Genomic DNA, 25494 nt, shown 5'->3' with positions numbered 1-25494 from the left:
AATTCACTTAACAAATGTCTCACTTAGCAACATAAATTTTGGGCTCAGCTCTCAACCTTTGTAGGTTGAGAGCTACACCTGTATTTCTCAAGTTTGACAACTTGAAGAGGTGTGGACTACAACTCCCAGAATTTCTGAGCCAGCAAAATATTGCTGGCTGGGGAATTCTGTGAGTTGAAGTCCACAGCTCTTCAAGTTGTGGATGTTGAGGAACACTGCTATAGGTAGACCTTGTTAAGCTTCCTAATGTTATGTGGAAACTAATATTTAAGGCACATTTGTTTTCATTAGATCCGTACAGGTTTACAGCATCAAATAATTTGGCCTTGTCAGCCAAGCTGTGTCCCACTGGATGAAAAACTCCTGCCTGAGTTGTTGAAAGAAGCAGGCTATGTTACTCACATGGTGGGGAAATGGCATATAGGAATGTACAGAAAAGAATGTCTTCCTACCCATAGAGGATTTGATACTTACTTTGGTAAGCAAGTTTATTTTCATCCTTTCTTTATGTTGAATGCTAAGAATGTTCTAACATTTCCAGCAGCCCGGACTGGTAAGCCCAGTCATGATTTCATTTTTTTATTGACCAAATTGTAATTGCCTGAGATCAGTTATAGGTTAAGGCAAACTCCATAGATTTCAAACTCTGATGTCCAGGTTCACTAAATACATCAAGGCAGAACCACACAAATCACATGGAAACTTAGTGATGAGTGAACCTCAGGTAGAAGAGTCTATTGAACTGGGTAATCAAGACACGAAGAGTGAACCCCTTCAAATTTTAAACAAGTAATTGAGTGCACAAAAGTGAAACAAACATACACTATGTATAATTTATAAAATGGATTTCTTTTGCCTCTTATTCAAATATATTCTTTGCTGGTTGTCAGTAAGCATAAATGAATTGACATATGTATGAATTCATAAAGGAAGCATATCATAGCTGATACGATGGGCATGTTGAACATTTTTTGTATGTTTATGAAGAGCTGCACCAGTGTTTTCCAGCCTGAAACTCTCCAAATACTTTGCTCTTGTGGGAGTTGCAATTTCAAAACATTTGAAGCACAGTAAGTTGGGAAAATTAGGTAATACTGCAATAGTTGTTTCTGTAGAGGTTTCAGTTTCTAATATAATGTACCGTAAATTTACTGTGCAATGATTTTCAGTTTCGTTGATGGCAGATTCAGAGAAGAACTAGAAGTGAAAACTATATGCATACTCTAATTACTTTAGTATTGCCTCTCTTAAAGCTGGATAAGCTATTGAAAATATTCTAAAGACAAAGTTTATCATTCTACGCAGAAATTGCTAATCATTGATGCATTTATTAGTTTGAAGGATTCATAATATTCCAGCAGTTGTAAGAGAAAAAGAATTTTTCCTTACTTGAATCAGGTAATTCCTGATTCTGATGAGTCTCTAAATCACCAGTTGGTGTCAGTAGTACATCAGACTTTTTTTACACTTGCCAGGAGAATGTGAACATAAGTAGCACAAAAGTTGCATGAGCAGCTGTTGCTGTAAGCCTGATTCAGTTTATTCTGCAAATTTCAAAACAAAAACAGCTGTTCTTGCCTACAGTATTCTATAATTTCAATATCCATGTTTCTGATATATTAAACCACTTAATATATTACTGCATTGCTTTTAATAATTTTACATAATGTATCTATTTATCCTTCTTTAAATAGAGGATGGAATACATTGCCAAATAAGTGATAAGAGTTTATTTACTTATTTTAAAAAATCTGAGAAGGTTTTTTATTCAGGGTTAGGGCATCTCTGTAGTTTTTCCTCCTGAAATCGTACCATAATTGATCATTTCTTGGCTACCTTTCTTGGCTTTTAGGCTACCTTCTTGGAAGTGAAGATTATTATTCTCATGAGCGCTGTGTGCCTATTGTGTCTAAAAATGTGACCAGATGTGCCCTTGATTTTCGAGATGGAGAAAAAGTTGCTGAGGGATTTAAAACTATGTATTCTACTAACGTATTTACAAAAAGAGCTCTTGATCTTATAGCAAGTCATCAGATTGAGAAGGTATAATTGTATTTTTTTGGTTATACATCTATTTTTCAACACAACTAAATATTTGAATGTCCCTGAATTAGTTGTTGTAAGCAAAACCAGAGGACTATCTGTGTGGATAGGTTCCTTATTTAAACATGCATTATTTCCAAGAAAAATAATAGTCTAGGTTCTTCCATTGCACGAAGTGAGGTGTCCTCAGTTGTTTCAAGCATGAATTATTATTATACAGTTTTACATGAAGTTGTAGGTGCCAGTAAATAAATAATTCAAAATGGCAAAAATGTTAGGTATTTGGGGGATTCATTCCGTAAGACTGTAGATGGGAACCTTAATATCTCGTGAGATTTTAGGTAATCGTGCATGATTGTGAATAATTTAAAAATGAATATGATTTTTTATTATTTAAGGCTTCTGAATGCTACCTCGAGGTATGCAGTTTACATGGCATCTGTTGATTCTACGTTTCTGGTTCCTATGCTAAAGCATGATTTATTTAATAGCTGAGCCACAATTAACTAGGTTCACATATACTAATCATGGTGAAAGGCACAATGGGGACACATGTTTATTTACATATCCGTGAGCTTCTGTTTCTCTCCTGCCATCCTCACCTTTGTCATATCTTACATAAATAGGGTTTTATATCATTTTGAATCCTGAGTAATTTGGATTCTAAGTTGTGGGTGGAAACTTCATGAAATTTCCTTTTTGCAAAAACTAAAATGAAGGGCAGAAGTCATGTTGGGAATTATGGAACCATGGTCCAACTGTCTTTCAACTAGTCACACCTTATTGTAAATGTTTGTCAGTGCCTTTGGCTCCTGAACATGTTTCTGCAGCAAACAGAGTTCAGATGCCATATTCTCTATATTGTAAATGTTCTTAAACTAATCAAAAGTTGTGTTCAGAGATTAAACTCATTATCAGAGCTTCACAGACACAGAAAGCAAAGTTCTTTTCTCAAATGCTTTTTACCCTAGCCAAGTGAAACTATAAGGAAGGAAGAATAGCTGAAAATGTTATCATTTGTTCTTCTGATGGTTTAATGCTATGGTATCTTTTCTTTTTCTTTTTGGTCATGTGCGTGTTTGTGTTATAGCCGTTATTTCTTTACTTTGCCCTGCAATCTGTCCATGAGCCCCTTCAAGTGCCTGAAAAATACATAGAACCATATTCTTTTATCAAAGATGAAAAGAGACGCAAATATGCTGGAATGGTTTCCATAATGGATGAAGCTGTAGGAAATATCACTTCAGCTTTGAAGAGATACGGCCTTTGGAATAACACCATTCTCATCTTTTCTACAGGTAAGAATGAATCATTAAATATATAGATACGCAGTGATATATCTTCTGATACAAAAAGTAGAGGCCAGATTGCTGTAAAAATGGCTATTGCAGAATAACAATTGCACTGGTCATCAGTGGGCTTCCGGACCCAATTCAGAATAGTGGTCATTCACCGTAAAGTCCTATATGATATGGCCCTGAATTACATCATTAAGATTCTGTGTTATCTAAACGTCCAGAGAAGACCTGGTCAAGATCCAAACCTCAAATGAGATAAACGATGTGTAAGCCACAAGGAAGGTAGTCTTGGTACTAGTTCCCCCATAGTCTCCCGAGATATCTTTGGCCCCTTCACTTCTGGGGTTTCAGAAAGCATTAAAGCTACTTTTTAAAAAATCTAATAGGCTTTCACTGTTTCTATCAAGAAACATACAGTGATTTTTAAAAAATATTATTTATGGGGGAGAGCTATTTAATATGTTGGTACTTTTAGATGTTTGTTATTGACGGTTTTTTCTGTACATCACCTGACATTGACATGATCAGGTCATACAGAAATAATCCAAATAAATAATTAAATCTATAGAAAATGAGGCACCATAAGTAGATGATGGAGTTTGATATCAAGGGCAGAATTCGGAACCAATTATTCCTTACTTTCCTAACACGATAAGGAAATTTGTGACATTTAATGTACTTACATGAATAAATATGATTGTCATTAATCCTACTTGTAGCTGAAATGGTTTAATTTGGCAATTTTCTAGGATACCTTTCATTCCATTTTTTATTTTTTTTACAAATCTTAGGAAACTCTTTCTTTCCCCAAATGTTTGGAAATGTTGCAATACAGGCAAACATTTGATGCAGTTGCACAACATACAATTTCCAACACATGTTTGTTTATTGTATATGGATGTATTGAGAATTTGTTCTCTAACAATCCTATTTTCTGTGTGTACTTACAGTAAATTAAAATATGGTTGACTAAATATTGCTTATTGGGTGTGCATTACTTTTGCCCAACTTCGCTCTACACAGGTGCTGTAAAAGTATATATGGAAAGCTTGGCATGTTCTTTACAAAATTGACCTTGTGACATTTTAAATATAGAACAATATTGCTATCCAGATTTTATTACAATGACAATTTTATGTGATGCTTTCTCAAATTGCCATGCAGTTTTTCAAAAAATGTCTTCCTCTATAAAATGGGCTTTTGTTTTTCTCCCATAATTAAGCATAATTAAAATTGTTTTCAATTTCTCTTAGCAATTTTAGGTTACTTTATTATTGAAATAATGAAGAGTGTTACTGCTGAGTTGCATGTCTATGGAGATTCTCAGTTATCCAGATCATAGGTGCTTTTTCAAAAGGCAAACTGGACTTCGTTTTTCCTTGAAGACATTTCGCTTCTCATCCAAGAAGCCTCTTTAGTTCTAGGTTGTAGTTTTCTGTTGTATGTTATTAGAACAAGAGAAATCAAGATACCTACCCATTATGATTCTGGAGAGATGATTATACAAAACAAAAAAATACAGATCCGCAGGCTGGGCCTCTAAGACATGTGAGAACATCATCCCTGAGAATTCCATCAGAATTCTCTCATTTTTCTTAGAAGTTTCAAAAGCAAATTCTCTTGCAGCAGAATGAGACAGTTACAAAAAGACCAGGCCTTTACCTTGCTGTAAGCTCAATAAAATTGAATCAGCTTCTGAGACACAAATACCCCACCTCTCAAGCAGAGAAAATAGCAGAGAAGAAAGAAATGTTTAGCCTAAATATATTAAGCACATTTCAGTTCATGATTTGACTGTTGTCTAAAAGTACTTGTAAAAAAGTCAAAATGAATCCAGGTATACTTTAAAATACCTTAACAGCATTTTCAGGTAAAGTATTAAATAAATCTGCCGGAATTCTACTTACCGTATACAGGTGGTCCTCGACTTAGAACAGTTCATTTAGTGATTGTTTAAAGTTATAACAGCACTGAAAAAAGTGACTTATGATCATTTTTCACACTTATGACCCAGTGGTGGGTTGCCCCCGGTTTGGACCGGTTCGCAAGAACCGGAAGTAAAACCGGCGGGAGACCCCATCCACCGCCCCGGATGTCGTCATCAGAGTTCTGCGCATGTGCAGAAGCAAGGCGCGCGCGTGAGTGAATCAAGCGCATGTGCACAATCCCATTGCGAACTGGTAGTAAAGGTAAGTAGAACCCACCTCTGTTATGACCATTGTAGCATCCCCATGGTTACGTGATCAAAATTCAGACACTTGGCAACTGACTCATATTTATGATGGTTGCAGTGTCCTGGATCATGTGATCACCCTTTGCAACTTTCTGACAAGCAAAGTCAATGGAGAAGCTGGATTCACTAACAACTGTGTTACTAATTTAACACATGCACTGATTCACTTAACTGTGACAAGATAGGTCGTAAAATGGGGCAAAACTCACTTAACAAATATTTAACAACAGAAATTGTGGTCATAAGTCAAGGACTACCTGTATATTTATTTATATTTTTATACAATTAAACATTTTTTTTGAAGTAGTAATGGTATTTTTAAGAATTCCTCTTTTTAAGGAAAAATAACTTTAAATCTAGCATTGTATTAACTGTCATAAAGCACCCTTAGTAATAACAGGACAATTTTCATAAGATAATTATAAAACTCTTTACATAGATTTGTACTTTTTTTCATAGGAAGCTGCCTTATGCTGAGTCAGATAATTTATCTCAATATTATCAATTCAGCAGCAATTCTGAGTTCTAAATAGGAGAGGCTGTATTCAACAGATTTAACCTAGGACTTTTAACTTACAGAAAATGGATTCTGCCATTGAAGTAAGACCAATTTTTGTTTTAGTTCTCATCTTAACCAAAAGAATGGAAACCCATAAATAAGGTGGCTACTTGGCAGACCCTATATCTTTAGCAACTTACAAAATGCGGAAGTTAGCACATTCTGTGCTCTAAGTATAAACATAAAACTATGGAGAAAGCTGTGCCTTTTACTATATATATCTGGTAATTTCCAGAAGAGGGTGCTACAAGATATGAAATTTACTTATTATCATGGTCAGAAATTAGTTTCATCTATATTGTTCTTTGTTTTGAAGTGTAACCTTTTCCATATTACTTTCCTACTGTTATGATACTTCTTGTAGCAAAACAATGATCTAAAATAAATCTGAGTACGTTTTCTTCCATCAACAGCTAGTACAATTTAGTAAACATCCTGATCTTCTTTGGAATGCTGTTTGTAGTTTGGGTTGGCTTTCTGGTGCAGTGGTGAAAAATGTATTGCTGTCCAGATGTAGCCATTCAGCATCCCTCACTGTAACCATATTAGCTGAAGTTGTTGGGAGTTGTAATACAATATCTGGAGGAATGTTCTTCATCCTTGTTTCAGTAGACAGTACCAGAGAATCAGTAATCTAGTTGAAATCATGAATCCAGGTGTATGGTTACTGAATTTCTAAAATTAGGATTTAAAGATCTAGGGCTTCAAATTTCATGGTAAGTCTCCCAATTTAATCTACTTTGCAGTACTGTTATGAGATTAAAACAACAAAAGAATGCATCCTCTTTCCTGAGCTTCTTGAAGTGAGGATAAATTGAGAATTACATTTTTTTTTTTTGCTCTTTACCACATTTGACTTAGCACTTTTTCTTTGGATGCTTGAAATATAATACATAATACATACAGATACAATGTATGCTGTCACATAATTTCCATAATCATCTATGGCAAGGCAATGTAAGAAATTGGAGTGATGGCTGCAAGTTTGAAGAACTTCTGTTAGATATGTATTTCCTTCTACCTAAAACAGTGTTTTTCAAATTTGGGAACTTTAAGATGTGTAGATTTCAAGTCCTAGAATTCCCCAGCCAGCTTCCTAATTCTCTAATAGAATCAGAGAATGGAGTATGAGAATTCATTCTAATTTACCAATGAAAATTGGCATTTAAAAAACAGTTGCTCTGCCTCTCCTTAATGTAGCCATTTGTATACCTGTCTCCGAATTAGTTATATTACTACAAGTTACAAGTGCAGTTGTTTACTATGTGCTTTGTATGTTGTCTCCATATTTCCATTCTTGTGATCTGCTTCCTTGTTCCAATACATAAGCCTTGCTTTTTTATCCACAAATAATGTAGATATTTGGAAAGTAATCAAGGACAGAACCAACTTAGAACTAAGGAGAAATTTCCTGATAGAGCAATTAATCAGACTTGTGTCTAGAAGTTATGGGGACTCCAACACTGGGGATTTTTAAGAAGAGATTGGACAACCATCTGTCTGAAATGGTATAGGTTTCTTGCTTGAGGAGGGGGTTGGACTAGAAGACCTCCAAGGTCTCTTCCAATTCCATTATTCTATGGGAGTTCCACTTTGATTAGTCTGTGGTCCGGCTATTTCACAGGTTCCTGTCCTGCACCCATCTCAAAATGATTTATCTCTGTATTGACTGTAATTGAAATTATAAGTAACAGGTGAGATTAGACCAGCACTATTGTACACCGAGAGCAATATGTTCATATGTATCTTGAATATAATTATTAATACTCAAGTCTCCCTAAGTTACAGGGCAATGATGACAATAATGAGAGTCAACATCTTCACTTGCTAGCTCCAGTGGAAACTTATAGTCACTTCATTAGCAAGGCAAAGTGTGAATGAGATTTTGCTGGATCCACAGTTTCTTTTTGTCCCAATGTGATATTAGAGACCAGAAAACATTTCTGACTTTGCAATTAAGTTCAAAGAGAGCAAGAATATGAAGGAAAGAATTTTTGATAGCTTCTCAGCCTTCTTCATTTCAGCAATAGAGAACATCCCTGTCCTATAGATGTATTATAATGTTTAGACCTCTTTTGAAAATGTTTAGCCCCACCTGTTTGGAGATGAACCTGAAAATCTTGTCCTGCTGGACAACCCTGCCCTACTTGTCCTGGCAGAGAGGGGCTACTGTGGATCCATTGGTCAAAGAACTCCGACTGTTGGGATCCAAAAGAAACATCTTCTCTGCCACAGTGCCCATCCTTTAGAACATCCTAGGGTAAGATCTGCTCCCTCCTATCCTTCAGCAAGAGCCTGAAGGCTCTGCTGGTTGGCCTCGGGACCAAATGCGAGAGTTCCCCGCTGGAGGTGGCTGCTGGATTGGCAGACTCCACCTTCCCTCCTTGCTCTCTGCTCTCCACTCCTTGCTCTCTGCTCTCCACTCTGCTCTCCATCTTTTTGTTATCATACTGATATATTCTCATTGGTTTCTTTTTCATAGTTTATTCTATTGTTCTATTATGTTACTTTTGTTTATGTTTGTTAGGCTTTTCATTTGTTCCTTTTTATTGTAAGCTGTTAGAGTAGGCAAGATAGGCGGCAAATAAATTTAGCAAATAAATAAATTAAAAATAGAGCAATTTAGATTAATTTTTCAAAGAAGATGTGTCTCTTAATGTGTCTATGTAAGGATTGAATTTGATGTAATTTAAATACTTCAAATACTGATACCTTATGTGCAATCATTGAGTCATGCATTAACAGCATATTAAGGTTTTTCAGAAAACCGCAGTATATACTCTGTAGCTATACTGCAAGTAGGCTTTAAAATGAACGTTTTCAAATACAAAATGTATGAGTGATTTTGGAGTTCAGACTAGGAGCAGAATTCTTCAAAATATAGAATATATATTGTTTGTATGGGTTTAAAAATGGGTGCATTTTTAAAAAGTTTAGTAGGATGAGTGGGAAGGAACTAATCTTGCTCAGAGAAGAATAAATTTATCACAGAAATTATTCATTGTGGACAGCATTGAAACACACAATACACAAAGACCAAAAGGGAGAGAGGAGGGAGCTGCTTAATCCTTGAAGTACAGAAGTTCAAGAATCCAGGTCAGTGGGATTGCCTGAGGTTAGAAATTAAATGGCTCAGTCAAGTTCTGAATTAAAGCTTTCATAGACACTGCACAACTAATAAATACAGTGCATACTACTAATCCTTTCCTTTTATAAGTTTTGGAAAGATTCACTCCCACAGTTTAAAAATTTATAATGAAATTGAAATCAGAGACTTCCATTGCTGTTTTTGGCAGTCAATTCTGAATGCTCCAAGCTGACGTGAACAGAAGAACAACTTGAATTGGTGGCAGGTTTGCCCTTGCTTAAACTCATTCCACAGCCTCATGCCTTTTAAATAAGTACATGTTTCAGACATTTCATATTGGTACCATCATGTATAATTCTTGACATATTAGTGTCTTTTTATTGCTTCTAAGATATACATATAAATAGCCAGACTCCGTGGTCAACAGATGGTCTCAATTCCTTTTTTTCATAGTTAAATTGTGCTTCTTGCTATTGATTTCTTAACTTATTTATCTCTTATTACGGAACTAACTTTATGCTAATATGAAATTGCTTTTTAAAAATAGGTCATTATTTTCTTAAAGCAGTGCAGAATAGTACTGTCAGTTCCCCAAGATTTTCCCCTAACCTTTGATCCAGTGGTGGAATTCAATTTTTTTTTTCTACCGGTTCTGTGGGCGTGGCTTGGTGGGCGTGACAGGGGAAGGATACTACAAAATCTTCATTCCCACCCCACTCCAGGGAAGGAAACTGCAAAATCCCCATTCCCTCCCCACTCCTGGGAGAAGGATATTGCAAAATCTCCATTCCCACCCCACACTGGGGCCAGCCAGAGGTGGTATTTACCGGTTCTCAGAATTACTCAAAATTTCTGTTACCAGTTCTTCAGAACCTGTCAGAACCTGCTGAATAGCACCCCTGTTTTGATCCAAGGAGAGGCATCTGAATGCCCTCCAAACATTTTAGGCTCCAATTGTTTTCAAACCAGCCATTACAGCCAGTGGTAGAAAACTCAGAGATGTATAAAAAAATTAGTTGGCTCCTATGTTTACCATCTCAAGTTGTGAGACTCAACACTTGTTTTTCCATATGGATATTTTATTTTACTGATTTTGGAACATATTTCATCCATTCTTAGCCAAGATGATCCCTGGAATTCAAAGAGGAAACAGACTAAGGAAGATGTATACATAGGTTCACACTAACCAATAATGCATTTCTTTTGATCTTGGCTTAATATATCATATTTTATGTCAATCCATCTATTTCTTTATATAAACTATAGATTGTGGGTTAGTGTGCTGTGTTGATCGTGATTTATTTAGCAAATTATTAAAGCAAACTGGCTGAACAGTGTGCAAATGTATATAACATAACATTTTTATAAGGTTAGTTAATGCAACCCACAAAAGATTGTGGGTTGCATTAAACAACTAAGCATTCAGAGCCATTTTGGATAGTGAGATGGGTGGTATATGGAAGTCTGAAAATTGTGCTGGCTTTAGAGGACTGCTTGATACTGGTAATAATGTCTCCAGTACCTTAACTTGACAGTTTAAATTCAACATCAGAAAGAATTATTTTGCTTAGCAGATGGCATTTGAGATTCTTTCATCAACATGCATGGAAATGCCTTGGCAATGAGACACAGTATATGAATGGCAAAATACTCATTGGAAGAGGCGCTCTGAGGTTTGGAAGCAGGATTTACTATTTCAGCTCCCCTGAATATAGCAGCAGATGTAGGCTAACTGAAATGGAATTCAATTTAGCTCATTATTTATGAAGATCTTGAGTTTGGAGAAACCATTTGAGAGGTTGGTGGACTTCACTGTACATAAACCTAAAAAAGGTTGGAGGGGCTGGATAAATTTTATTCCCAGGGGATATGAATTTAATAACCATCTTCTGTCAGTCACTGTCACTTACATTTTCCCCTTACAATGTATTTTCCCTTTTTAGCAAAACGACAGCAGCGTCAAATAGCAAATGCACACTGAAAAGTGCACTTTTAGAAAGAATTTTGCTCTTCTCCCCTGAATGCCTAATAAAGTTCAAAAGTCAGGAGGACTTTTGTGAGGAGAGATATTTTTCTAAGCCTCCCTTTTTTTGTTCCGAAAAATGATCCATAAAAGGAGAGCGCATAAATCATATATTTCTCAAAAATGGGAAAATTACTTATCTCAAGAGAAAAGGGTAAATTCCTTGCCAATACATATTAAGGTACCCTGTTTTCCCCAAAATAAGATATCCCCTGATAATAAGCCCAATCAGGCTTTTGAGCGCAATAACGCAATAAGGCCAAGTGCTTATTTCAGAGTTCAAAAATATATAAGACAGGATCTTATTTTCAGGGAAACACGGTAAATATGCTCACTAATACAGTGTTTTAATGTACATTTAGCCAGAATTAAATAAGGAATACTGTGTACAATTGCCCTATGAGGCAGCTTTGCTAATAAATATTAAATCATAGAATCATAGGGCTGGAAGGGACCTTGGAGATCTTCTAGTCCAGCCCCCAACATAGTATAGTATATATAGTATAGTATAGACATTTGTACTATGCTGGATAAATTAATGTCCAATCTTTTCTTGAATCTCCAGCGACAAAGCATCCCCAACTCCAGAAGGCAAGCCGTTCCATTATTTAATTTCTCTTGCAGTCATATGGTATATCCTGTAAGAGTAGCTTATTTACACTGTTCTTTTTCTGCAATTTTTAATTCTTCAAAAACTGTTTTGTTTTTTCCATAACCTTCTCTGTGGCTGCCCCAGCTCTCTGGAGCCAGTTACCTCCTGAGGTCCGGACCACCCCCACCCTATTGGCCTTCCGAAAAGCGGTGAAGACCTGGCTTTTCCAGCAGGCCTGGGGCCGTTGATCTCGCTGTTGCAATCTTGTGAGATCCGGCCATGAATGGTGGGAATGGGTTTTAATATTTTAATTTTAAATGTTTTTACAATGGTTTTTTAAATGCATTGTAAGCCGCCATGAGTCTCTGGAGAAAGGCGGCATATAAATTGAAATAAATAAATAAATAAATAAATAAATAAATAAATAAATAAATAAATAAATAAATAAATAAATAAATAAAATAAAATAAACAATTTCACAGGTCACTATTTTTTTAGATATGGTGTGTAAATTGTGTGGAAGAAGACAGTGTTGGCAACAGAGCCAAAGCCTTGTAACAGGAGCCTATTTTGAAACATGATCAAAAAAATGTTGGTAGGTAGACGGTGAGGGGAGATACCATAATATGATCCCCCCAAAAGGTAAGATAAGAAAGTTACTTATACTTTTGTAAGAACTCAAAACATCAGTGACCAGATAAGATAACCTAACATTAGTATTATCCTAATTTGTCAGAAGGCTAAATTATTGTGGAGATACATGGAACTTTTTCACCAGCAAAGCCGAATTAGAAATATGCTTTGAATGGGCTACATATTTGAGATTATAATTGCTAGACTATAATTATTATCTCAAATAAATTTACTAAGAAGTATGAAATATCCAGCAATTATTTGAACCCAGATGGCATAAGTTCTTCAGACATATATTCTAAATATGTGATAGGAGAACATGAATAATACCTGAGAAAATATAACGATAGGCTTTGCTCTGTTTTGTTCTTATTCACCTATCCCACACAGCTCTATAAACTTTAGACGATTTGAAAAGCTAAAAAGATTATTCCCAAACTCTTTCAAAGTACTTTACTAATTCACTTAAGAAATGTACAACATGAAATCCAATCTAACTTTGATTTGAAATTCAGAACGATAATTTCCTTTAGTTTATGCATATTCCTGAGCTGTGCATATATTATCCCCTCAAAGCCCTAAGCCCTAAAATAGCTTACAACAGTTAATATATTCTAAAAGAGTTGGATAAAGATGGAGAATGATCTTCAAAACAACTTAAATATAAACAACTCAGTATTTATTTTTCCATGATGGGCCAGACAGTGTAGATGTTTATCTACCTGTCTGCTGTGTATCTTTCTATTGTGGTATGGTGTTACAAATACCAGCAGATCAGGTTGCAGAATCTGTATTTGCTTTAGAGACAAATGCATAAACATAAGCAATTGTTTTCTTCATTATTGCCTGCATTAATATATCACTTTCCTATCACAACATTGGTATCTTACAGTGATTTACCATCTAAGATACAAAATGCACATTCAGCTTTGTATAACATTTAGAGAGTTTGTGGAGAGAAAAAGTGAGATACCGCATAGCATTTGGCCTCAACCAAAAAAGGTTGGTGTCTTAATCTTTCAAAATATTTCTCTTATTAATGTGATAGCTCACTCTGGGACAGTATTTTTCAACTTAGACAACTTTCAGATATGTGGACTTCTATCTCCAGAATTCCCCAGCTAGCATTGTTCAATCTTTAAGAAGTATCACAATTGTTTAAGATCAAGGTTTATGTTAGGAGAAATTTCCTTCATGGAAAACCAACAACATGTTTCACTATGAATAGAATGTTCATTTCTCCAGATGCTTTCCAGATATGTGAATTTCCTACAATTCTAAGCAATAGCTGTGCCTGCTAGAAAGTTATACAGTATTCTTTTATTTATTTTCAGTAAGTAGTTTTGCTTGCTAATGGCTCATCTCTGTATAATTTTGAGTATAAAATCTGAATGTCAGGCAGGAAAAAATACACTGTAACTCATGGTTTGCAAATGGCCATTTAGGTGATTACTGAAGCTCTGAAGCCTTGCATATTCTAGTTATTTCAACATTTAGCAATGACATTTCAACCAAAATCATCTTATCTTTATGTACTGTCACAGTCAGTTTCAGATAACATGTTTTGGATAAATAAGGAGAAAATCCAAGGGTACTTGGATAAGATGATAAAATGCAAACAAAAGGTTTTGGAGAGCACTATAAATGTCCTTTTTCTCCCAGAATATTCTAGTCGTTTTTGTTGGTCTCGGTACTGCTGTTTTGTTTAAGATGTTGAATAAATAGCAAGAAAATATTATGGCTAAGTTACAAATTTGTGTGACTTTAGGAAAAAATATTTGTATTTTCTTTCTTGTACTTAATTGTAAGTTAAAATGCTTGAAGCATGATTTATTTCAACGGGGTATAATTCATGCCAGTGTGCCCCTATTGAAATAATTACATGGAGTACCAATCCTCTTATGAAGACCATATATAATTTATTTTCAAGGTTCACATTCCTCCAGGAATAATCTGTTAGGAATTGCATACATGCCAACAGTAGGTGGGGTTGAACCAAGCAGGCCAGACTCTTTTGTTGGCATTCACTTTTTGTTGTTATATCTCTTTCCATTTTTTTCTGCATATGGATTTTCTTTTTTATTCTTCCTCATATTGTAGGTTGTCATCGAAGGCACAGTTCACTCTTTTCAGAGGTCTGAGTCAATGGTGAAATTCAAATTTTTTTACTACTGGTTCTGTGGGCATGGCTTGGTGGGCGTGACAGGGGAAGGATACTGCAAAATCTCCATTCCCACCCCACTCCAGGGGAAGGATACTGCAAAATCTTCATTCCCACCAGGGGTGGGTTCTACTTATCTTTACTACCAGTTCGCAACGGGGCCACGCACGCTCTTGCTTCGCTTGTGCGTGCACGCGTTCTTTTCCGCATGTGCAGAAGCATTTTCATGACGTCAGAGTCAGTGGGCAGGGCCTCCTGCCGGTTTTACTACTGGTTCTATAGAACCGGTCCGAACCGGGGGCAACCCACCACTGATTCCCACCCCACTCGGGGGCCAGCCAGAGCTGGTATTTGCCGGTTTTCTGAACTACTCAAAATTTCCTCTACCTCAGAACCTGCTGGATTTCACCTCTGGTCTGAGTGCGACAAACATCTCTGGTTTAAAATAAAATATCCAGGTTTTCAGGATATTTTAATGGATATCTTTTTTTGGATATCTTATTTGGCCCCTCTCCTAGCTGCATTGAATTATTTCTCTGTCTCTATTTTTGTTCAACTAGGCCTATAGCCCAGAAAATGAAGGGAAATGCAAAATACAGCCATTCGTTGACTTATAGCCATTTGGTTAATGACCATTCAAAGTTATAGAAGTACTGAAAAAAGTGACATATAACTGTTTTTCACACTTATGACTATTGCAGCAAACCCATAGTCGCATGATCAAAATTCAGGCACTTAACAACTGTCATATCTCAGGGTCACGTGATCACCATTTGTAACCTTTCCAGCTGTTTTCTGACAAGCAAAGTCAATGGGGGAAGCCAGATTCACTTAACAATTGCATGTTTGACTTAACAATTGCAGTGATTTGCTTAACAACTATGGCATGGGGCACAACTCACTTAACAACTGTTTTGCTTAGCAACAGAATTTTTGGGCTCCATTGTAGTCATAAGTCAAGGACTAATTGTATAGACATTGTTATAACATTGTAATTATTTTTCTGTCATGAGTGAACGACAGTGGTCCATCTGACCATTTCAATGTATAGTTTGCATGGATTGTGTCCCCATAAAAATGGCTATGAAGCTATCTAAAAAGTACTTTCTCTCTAATGTGCATTTAGATCATTGACAAAGAGTTTTTATTCATTCTAAATTAAAAAATAGTTTTAGTGAATCTCATAAGTTTCCTAATCTGTCCTAATCCTATTACGGTATGTCTGAACCAATTCCTTCCCATTCTGCTGTTGCTTTATTTTTCATAACCCCTCTGTCTTAAACCTTCTTTTATATCCTTTTGCATTATTTTCCTCTGTACCTTCCTATATTATGTCTGGGACTTTAATAATAATGTGGGAAACAGATGTCAGAACTCACTAGGATGGAAATAGCCTCATTATTAGCAGTCACTTCCAGGTTTAAATGCATCAGGTGCTTGGAGACACAATTTTGGCTATATTGCCTGGGAATTCTGTATGATATACGCACTGTACATCTGGAGACCATCAGATTACAGAAAGTTCTTGTATGGCTCTTGGTTTCTAAGTCAGGAAAGAGTCAGCTGAAAATCCGCTTAAGAGGGTACTTAAAAATATTTACATTATGAAGATGGATGGAAGGAAGAGAATGTTATTTCCATGGGTACCAATACATTTTTGTATGATGCTAAATTACTCTGAAAGTCCTCCTAGTATTGTCCCTACTACCTTTGTGCTATATTCTGCAATAGCTGCTATGAAATAAATGTTAGGAAAAAGAGAACTCTGCTTCTTTGTTGTAAAGCTTTGAACTAAATGGAGAATTCTTGAAAATCAGTAAAAACTGAAGTACATGATACAGTAAGCATAATTTTTAAAAAGTCAGCTTTACTTGGAAAAAAATAGGCATGTAAGACCTTAGCCCAGATGAAAATAAATATCTGGGAATATTGGTCTTGAGAAACTAAAGAGTCAGTGAAAACTCTGCTCTGCTAAATCTGTTTCAAATAACTTGTGAATATTAAGTAGAATTTGTATCAGAGGTGATTAAGGTGATATCTGACCTTCAGCAACGCCAAATTACAGAAATTTTGATTATGTTTGCTCCTTATTTCAAGGTAAATACATATCAATTCTTTGGAACCAGTCCTAAGATATTATTTGGGGGGAATTTAGTTCTTTATGAAATCAGAGATGTGATAACATAGTTTGCCACTGAATCTATACTCTATATCACTCTATTATACATCTGTGGAATTTGCTGTTACTTTCTTTCTGAATATATAGAAATAACTATCCATTTCTTAAAAGTAGTGCATGGAAAAGATGTTCTTACTGTAGGCTAGTTTTTAAAAGACAGAAACCAGTATGACCAATTTAGTTCTTTTTGTTTTCCTTCTGTTCACTCGTGTCCAATTCTTGGAGTCTGTCTGGACAAGTCCCTGCAGTTTTCTTGGAAAAGTTTTTTTTTTTTAAAGTGGTTTGGCATTCCACTTTTCTTGGGCTGAGAGAAAGTGACTGGCCCAAAGTCACCCACCTGGCTTTGTGCCTGAGGCAGGACTAGAACTCGGGGTTTCCTATTTTCTAGCCTGGAGCCTTAACCACTACACCACACTGGCTCTTCATTTAGCTTTAACAGGGAAAAAATAGGTGGACAGATTACCATTTGATTGAGAATTTTTTAATTTTTTTTTTTAATATTTAAAAGTCCAAAGTGCATTAGATATTATTTGAAGTCATACATATAATAAGTATTCTCAATATTTAGGTGTGATTTATTTCTTTTAGAATAATTCTTAGGTCAATTTTAAAACATTTGGATGCAAAGTTTTAAATTTGTTTTTGGTCTGGTGTCCATTATTGCTTCTTTAATGGTTAAAAATACATGTCACTCTGGGGAGAGGACTGATTTGCAAAACAGATGTAGATACTGTACCTCTGACTGCCTGAACTCAGTTGCAATTCACGGTAAATAAAGCCAGCGTATTGGCTTTGGGCCTGTGTTTTGCAGATACGGTACTTTAATTGCAGCTGCTCTTTATTTGTGAATGGGGGAGGGCAAGGAGAGGAAGGGGAAAAAGAAGCCACGTGCAGTCAGAATATCCCTGACACTGAATTATGTCCATGACACTCAGGCCGCTAATGCTGAAACGTTTAATCCTTTGTTGGTGTTCCTGAGCTGGCTCGGGAGGTTAGATCCTGGCCAGTTTTCATTGGCTGCAGGAAATGTTGTTGGAATGGCTGACAGCTGTCTGCCAGCCTGTCTGCAGAGCCTTCCTGTCCAAGCTGCTGTTCAGCTTCACAGAGCCATTGTTTGCCCCCTGAGCCTCCTCCCCCCTTTCACTCCCCATTCTCTCTCCCCCCACCGTAAAGCCTTTCCAGCCATATCCTGATCCTGCTCGAATTAGCTCCAGATTGCTTTGTTTATTTTGTGTCATATAGGCAACAATGTGCAGCCCCAGCCTGCCACCTCAAGTAAATTGGGGAGAGGGACGGTAGCCATTCCCAAGCCCTAAGTACAATTGTAGAGATGGTCCTTTTTCCATCTCTCTTCTCCCCTCTCTCCCCTCCCACCTTACCAAGCCTTACCAGACCAAAGTATATTTGGATGGAAGGAATAGTAAGTGGGCTTATGTTTGTTTATTTATTTTAAAGGAACTGCTGTCCTGCAGTGCTGCCTTGCTAAGGAATCAGGCTCATTCCTGGAAGGCCCTGTTTGGCCGCAATTGGAAGTGAACCTTCTGTTGCCCATCTTAATGTTAAACCGAGGAAATCAATCTGGTGGCTATGGCTGGACTTTTTCTTTTAACCTGTGTTGTGCATATGATGCACATAAAGCAGGTCAGGGCTTTAGATATGCAGTTGTGGCCACCAATTTGACTTTTTTTTTTCTCATATGTAAAATGAAAGCAGCAATACTGACATTGATCTACAAACAGGAAAGGCATAGTTGTCACCACTGTTACAGCAAAAGAGGTTCTGGATTTTCCTCAGCCTTGACAAAAATTGTATCTGTCCAGCTGACTTTTTAATTGTGACTAGTTTTTTCCCCCTCAGGTTGCTATGAGTGTAAGATAGTGAGGTTTCTTTGTTTGTTTGAAGTTCCTACCTAACATCTGCAAAAGTATATAAGAGTAGCCTCATTTCCTCCTTGGCCCTTTTGAAGATGTTATAAATATACATCTCAATTAGATCCTTAAGTTAAAAAAAATCAGATGAGTAAATCCTGTTCTAAAAGAACATAATGTTTCAAAAGGCTTTGGGGAATGCCCAAACAGTGTATTCAAGATAAACTTCCTTTAGTGTCTATACACATATACACACACACCAGACACAATTTTGCAGCATTTGAGTGTTTGTTCAGTAGATACAAGGTTTTGGCAACAAATACAAGACTTTGGCTCCATTCCTAAATAAACATGTGATAGTAAATTCCATTGAAATCAGTGGACTTTCCTTCCAAAAATTTGGTTGACTTGTACTTCTACGCTCAAAAAACAGCTATTATATGTAGAGCAGCTATATAAATTAATCAAATAAATAAATTTGCCTCATTCATGCACTGTGCAGAAGAACGTGGCATGAGAAAATCAAGTTGCCCACAGAAGCTTTTTTTTTCTTTTACACAAAACTAATCACATACAGTGAATATGAAAGTTGCTGGTTTTTTCACACGTCATCAGTGGATATTTGTACCAGCTAATGTGTTTAAGATTAAGACATGAATACAATTTTTGTCTCATGTTAAGCCTCTGCCTTTCCATCATAGGATAATATTTAGGAATATTTTAGAGGAGACTTTCTGCTTGAAAGATTTACAAGTCGTTTCTCAATAATTTCATAAAGTACAGTAAACTTGCAATAGCAGTAATCCTAACTGTGAAAGTTGGCTGTCCAAGTCAGTGTGATTATTATTCATCCAGTGTTCCTCAGTACATTGTGTGCACATAGTTTGTACTGAATTATACTCAGCTGACAGAGCTAATGCATCAGCAATTCTTATTCCTGCAATAGCCAAAGAAAGAATGATTTTCATTTCTTCTGTTACTGCATATTAAAATAAAAGACTCCTTGGTTATGTATTGAAACAGAAACTCTGAAATTGCCATATGGAGCCAAAATCTGTAGGTATCTTCACCCCACAGTTTAACTATCAGACATTCAACATGGCACTGTAAAAAGCATAATAAGCCCTGGAGAAAAGCTCAACAAATGCATACTTATAGGTTTGAATTGCTCTTACATTGAACTGCTCCATAATTTGGTTTATAGTATGATTTGAAAATCCCACCATAATGGCTTGCAGACCAGAGGGATTGCTTAATGTATTTTGTAAACCCAGTCTAATGTTGTTTATTCATCAAATTAAGCAAATTATGGCTTAGTGCTATACACAAACTCAAGCAAATGGCGGTGATGGCCAGTTAGTCAGATGAAATGCCTCTTTACAGTTTTCAAGGTGACTGATTTGGACCATATCATGAGATATTTATCTTTTATCATAATATTTGTATCTATTGATAAGTAAATATGATATTTGATTTCTGCATTCATTTCCAGTTGATGAGATCAGAACAATAGGAGGTTGGCTTTAGATTTAAGATAGTAGGTTACATAAATGCTTGTGTAAATGTTTGAATGTTCCTTCTGATAAAATGACAAAAGTAAAATGATCCCTAGCAGCAGCAGAGAATGGGCATATGACATGAGTACTACTAAAGCTAATATCTTAAATTCTTCTCCCGTTTAATATATTAAAAATCATTTTGTGCAAGCCTCAATTGACCAAAGCTTTGCAGGCTCCTCTGTTGGCAACCACAACATAGGGAGAGTATTGTGACTTGGAAAATAAGAGGAATAAATGGTAAAAGCATTAGTTAATGTATGAAACAATGGATGCATTGTGTATTTCTAAAGCTAAAGGAAAAGGGAACAATATAAATCTTAATGGAGCTGGCTTGGATATGTGGATAGATTATTATTTCAATCTATATTTCTGCATATTTCAATTTCATGACTCTTGGTAGCTAACAACTTAAAAAAATCATTAAAAATATAGCAATAAAACATTACACACGTATTCAGGAGCAGAGGTTAAAAAACAACTAATAAATCAACATAAATACTGCAAAGATTCTGCCATTCATCCAGTTCTACAGGTTTAATGACACAACTATGTCTTTAAGACCTTATAATAGGCTGACAGGAATGGAGCCAATCTATCCTCCAGAACAGAACAACTAATTTTAAGTAGTTTTGAGTCTAAACTGAAATGCAAACAATTTTATGTTTAATTTTTGTTTTAAATTTAAAGAATGTAAGTGTGCATTAGAAGTGAAACACAAAAGATGATGGGCATGGTAGAGAGATGTCAACACATTGGTACCCATAGTTGCCACACAAGGGACACAGTCCTTATCCAGTCAGGCAATTAATCCATTTAGTTTACATTATATTGTTTATATAGATCCAGAGCACCTATCCAAGGTTTTAGTCTTGCTCCCTACTTTATAATCCCAAGAGGTATTCTGTTATTCTATTATTCTGAGTTACAACTGTTTATTTGGATGATAACTGCTTATGAAATTGAAGGCAGGAATTTTTTCTTTCACTGGAGATTCTGAGGACTGATCCTTTCTTTACTATTCCATGTTATCTGTTTGATTCATATTGTATTAGCCATTATTTAACTATGGTTTATTGATTACACAGCAGTGGATTGTTATTATAAAACTAAGCTATAAACTGTGATGTACAAACCATAGCTTCTGGGTTTAGACTATCAAACAAAACCAAAAGTAATACTCATTTGCAATAGAGCAATATGTGACCCAATATGTGACCCAATGTTAAACTCTAGGCCCTCCCTATTAAAATACAGCCTTCTATTTTCCTATTGAAAACATTGATCTAATATAGTAATAATATTTACACTGAATCATAGAATTAGATGGAGTAAGTTGGCTGTCAAGTCCAACCTTCTGCTTCATATACAAAATATTACATAAATGTACAGTATATGAGAAAATGTTTTCAGGCTCAGTCACATATGTTGTTAAATTATTTCAGATAATGGAGGCCAAACTCTGGGAGGTGGAAACAACTGGCCCTTAAGAGGAAGAAAGTGGACATTATGGGAAGGAGGAGTGAGAGGAGTTGGATTTGTTGCCAGTCCTTTATTGAAACGCAAAGGAGTCGAAAGCCATGACCTGATCCATATTTCTGATTGGCTGCCAACTTTGGTGAAGCTTGCTGGAGGACATACCAATGGCACAAAGCCTTTAGATGGCTTTGATGTCTGGAAAACACTCAGGTAATATGCTTGAAGCAGAATTTCATGAAGCCCAAGAAGCAAAGTATGCTTCTAAAATATATATTATTATAATATGAAAGGAGTTTTTTTAAAGTAAATTTGTTAAAAAGTCTATTCATAAAATGTTAATACATTGTTAAAGCAAAAAAGAGATGTTGAACAAAATTGGATGGGACATGAAGGAAAACTGTTCATCAGAACTTTTAAACAGCAAATGTGGGGAAAACAAAGTATCTTGAAAATGGCATGATGATGACAATGATGATGATGATGATGACAATGACAATAATGAAAAAGTATTCACTTTCACATTTCCTCTTTATAACACTTTACAGGGCGAACAGATTTCTCCTGAGAGCTTATAATTTTAAAAATGTAACCTGATTAATTCTGTCATAGTAGAAAAGTAACTGGTTTTCAGAATTGTGAAGTAAATGTGTAGACATGATAATTACTTAATAAGCTATCAGCAACATAAAATGATTTGCAGTCCTAACATTATTTCAACAAAAACGTTGAAATATAATGGCTGAGTTTTAATAGGTAGTTTTTAAACATATAGATGTATTTTGGATATGGGATTATTGGGAGACACCCCTCCATGGGAAAAGAAATCTGTTGCCCTTACAGTTTTGCATTATGGCCAAGTACATGAAATTGACCACACTCTACTTCCTGCTTGATTCTGTCATGCATCAGTTACTTACAACAGCTTTCTATTAGAGTTATTTAAACTATTTTGCTTGCCCCAGGGTAAGATTTTTGTTATTCTCTTTGGTCAGACAACCATCTCTGGGGATGTTTTAGGTACTCTGTATCTGAAACAAGGATGATATTTTATGAATGATTGGGCATTCTCTGGCAGCTGGTGTCCCTGAACTTTTCTAAGTGCAGTAGACCAACAAAGATTCTGATCTGACAAGGCTGTCTAAATAAAATTACACCATAGCAACCAATGTTGTATAAACTGAGTACTGTAAAACTAAATCTCACATATGCTGAGCCACAGTCTTATGACGCACTATTTCCAGCAGTGTTTGGGAAAGGGAGCCAGAATGAGAATACATTAGGTACCTGCTGGAACATCTTTTGTATGATTAGCCCTTGGTGGATTGAGAGTCAGAAAGAGAAGTCTAGTCAGTAAGGCAAAACATGGATAAGACATTTTTTCAGTAAGTGGCACAGGAACTTTGGAGCTTTTTCCCATAAAAAGTCTTCTAAGATTCTTCCTTGAACTATTTAGAAAACAGCTTTTAAATATGAAGCCAGGTCTTGGTTTGTTGATTTGTTTTATGGTGTGTGTTTAATTTCATCTTGTAGCTCTTCAAAATGAATTGATGTATTGCATTAATAGTTTCCAATTTTAGATTATTATGCTGTAGGAAGCTAGCCATTGTGGTTTATAAATCATGAATAGGGTTTAACGCAAAATGCTAATATATAGCAATAGCAATAGCACGTAGACTTGCTCCATGTTTCTACTTAGGGGCATAGTGAATGTGTATACTAGGGCCACTTCTGTTCTAAAGAATAGCTTGGTTGCCCATCTGCCATAGCACCTCCCCTAGAGTCTGAACCACAGGCCCAGCTCACCAATGATGTTCTTAGAAAGAGACCTGGATTGCTGAAGGGCAATTTTGCAGCTGAAAATGTAATGAGAAGAAAGAGTGGGTTGGGCTAGTCTGCCGTAGTTGTTAATCTGTGGGATTAGGGATTGAAGAAAACCAGAATTTGGGCAAGTCACTTTATCTCATCCTATGTTACTCTACAGGATTGTACTGAGAAAAAATAAAGGAGAGAATGCAACACGTACCACCTTGAGCTCCTTGAAGAAAGTCTAGTTATCATTTAATCAAATAAACAATCATGTTCCTATGATTTTTCTTATTTCTAGATAGTAATAGCACTTAGACTTATACTCCATAGTGCTTTACAGCCCTCTCTAGGCAGTTTACAGAGTCAGCATATTGCCGCCAACAATCTGGGTCCTCATTTTATCGACTTGGAAGGATGGAAGGCTGAGTCAACCTTGAGCCGTTCTGAATCGAACTGCTGGCAGTCAGCATTAGCCCGCAATACTGCATTCTAACCACTGCGTCACCACAGCTCTCGTAGTGTAGTGGTTTGGTTATGTTAAGTTATTGAACAAAGTATGTTTAAATCTCGCACAATAACTTAGTGTGTGATATGAACCAGAACTGCTTTTTTAATTTCTTGAATTGGCTTACTGTATTACAAGAGATTGATGCAAATCTCTTTGATTTTCATTTCATATAAGGAAACCAGACATACTTCCTAAAATAAAGAAATAAACTAGGTAAAGTTTTTCCCAGTGCAATGAAAGGGGCATCCACTATTTTAAACTTATTTTAGAGCAACTTTGCAAATGTGATTGGTTAACAAGCATTCCTTTATTTCTTCAAAAGGAAACATTGAAGTGGGAGGAATGGGATTCTATTGAACTATGGAAGGATATTGAATCCTTTTATAATAATTTTTATTTCAGTGAAGGAAAACCATCACCCAGGAAGGAGCTACTTCATAACATAGATCCACTTTTCGTGGATACATCTCCATGTAAGTCTGACATTAATTGCTGGATCTTTTTACAAATCTGTGCAGATGTACTAAGATGAGTCTTGTTGAGTTTAGTGGGACAGGTTCCCAACTACGAGTGTTATTTGAATCCTCCTGAAGACCAAGTGAGGATCTCCTGTGACAGTGAGAACAATTAATCAGTGGAATGGCTTGCCTTCAGAAATTAAGAAGAGATTGGTCAGCCATTTGTCTGGAATGGTATAGGGCCGTGATGGCGAACCTATGGCAAGTGTGTCACAGGTGGCACGCGGAGTCATATCTGTGGGCACATGAGCATTGCCCTAAGTCAGCTGCAGCTTGCATGCGCGCACCGGCCAGCTGATTTTTGGGCCTTCCGGGCCCACCGGAAGTTGGGAAATTGGGTGTTTCTGGCCTCTGGAGGGCCTCCAGGGGAGTGGGGAAGGCTGTTTTCACCCTCCCCAGACTCCAGAAAAGCCTCTGGAGCCTGGGGAGGGCAAAAAACAGGCCTACCGGACCCACCAGTAACCTTTTTGCTGTTGTATGTCAAAAGTGGGAGAAGCATGGGGAGGGGGGTGTCGCGCACACATGCACAGGGGGCGGGGCATGGGGGGCATTAATTATGGGTGTGGGAACATACACATGCGACCTCCCTGCACTCCTCCCGCTTTTGGCATACGACGGCAAAAAGGTTAACTATCACTTGTATAGAGTCTCCTGCTTGAGCAGGACATTGGACTAGAAGACTTCCAAAGTCCCTTCCAACTCTGTTATTCTGTTCCCCCCTCCATTGGGAAGAACCTATACGGCTGGGTACAAACTATTCTATCTCTTTGTCATTAAACTATTATAGTAATTTCATCCTTGTTGCATACTGTTAACCACTCTAACCATTCCCAGAAATTATAATCCTAACTAGTGCACTTAAGTTACTCAAACGTAAATGTAATTCACAGTGTGGAGCAGATAAATAGCTACGTGTCCCAGATACAGATAATCCTCGATTTACAACAGTT

General features: G+C 36.4%; 1 protein-coding gene across 1 annotated transcript in view; it reads left to right on the top strand.

Annotated features, from left to right (window-relative positions):
* Positions 1 to 25494, top strand: part of ARSB (arylsulfatase B) — a 73351-nt gene that overhangs the window by 5930 nt on the left and 41927 nt on the right. Inside the window, exons 2-6 of the mRNA XM_070935839.1 lie at positions 292 to 478; positions 1853 to 2043; positions 3134 to 3341; positions 21679 to 21922; positions 24429 to 24499. Of these exons, the coding sequence (XP_070791940.1) occupies positions 292 to 478; positions 1853 to 2043; positions 3134 to 3341; positions 21679 to 21922; positions 24429 to 24499 (901 nt within the window). The remainder of the gene's footprint in view (positions 1 to 291; positions 479 to 1852; positions 2044 to 3133; positions 3342 to 21678; positions 21923 to 24428; positions 24500 to 25494) is intronic.

This window comes from Pituophis catenifer, unplaced genomic scaffold (genome assembly GCF_029215685.1).
Source record: "Pituophis catenifer annectens isolate HBS135680 unplaced genomic scaffold, rPitCat1.0.hap2 SCAF_2, whole genome shotgun sequence".
In the NCBI taxonomy this organism is placed as follows: Eukaryota; Metazoa; Chordata; class Lepidosauria; order Squamata; family Colubridae; genus Pituophis; species Pituophis catenifer.
The sequence above is the reverse complement of the archived record's forward strand: the minus strand, read 5'-3'. Positions and strand labels throughout refer to the sequence as shown.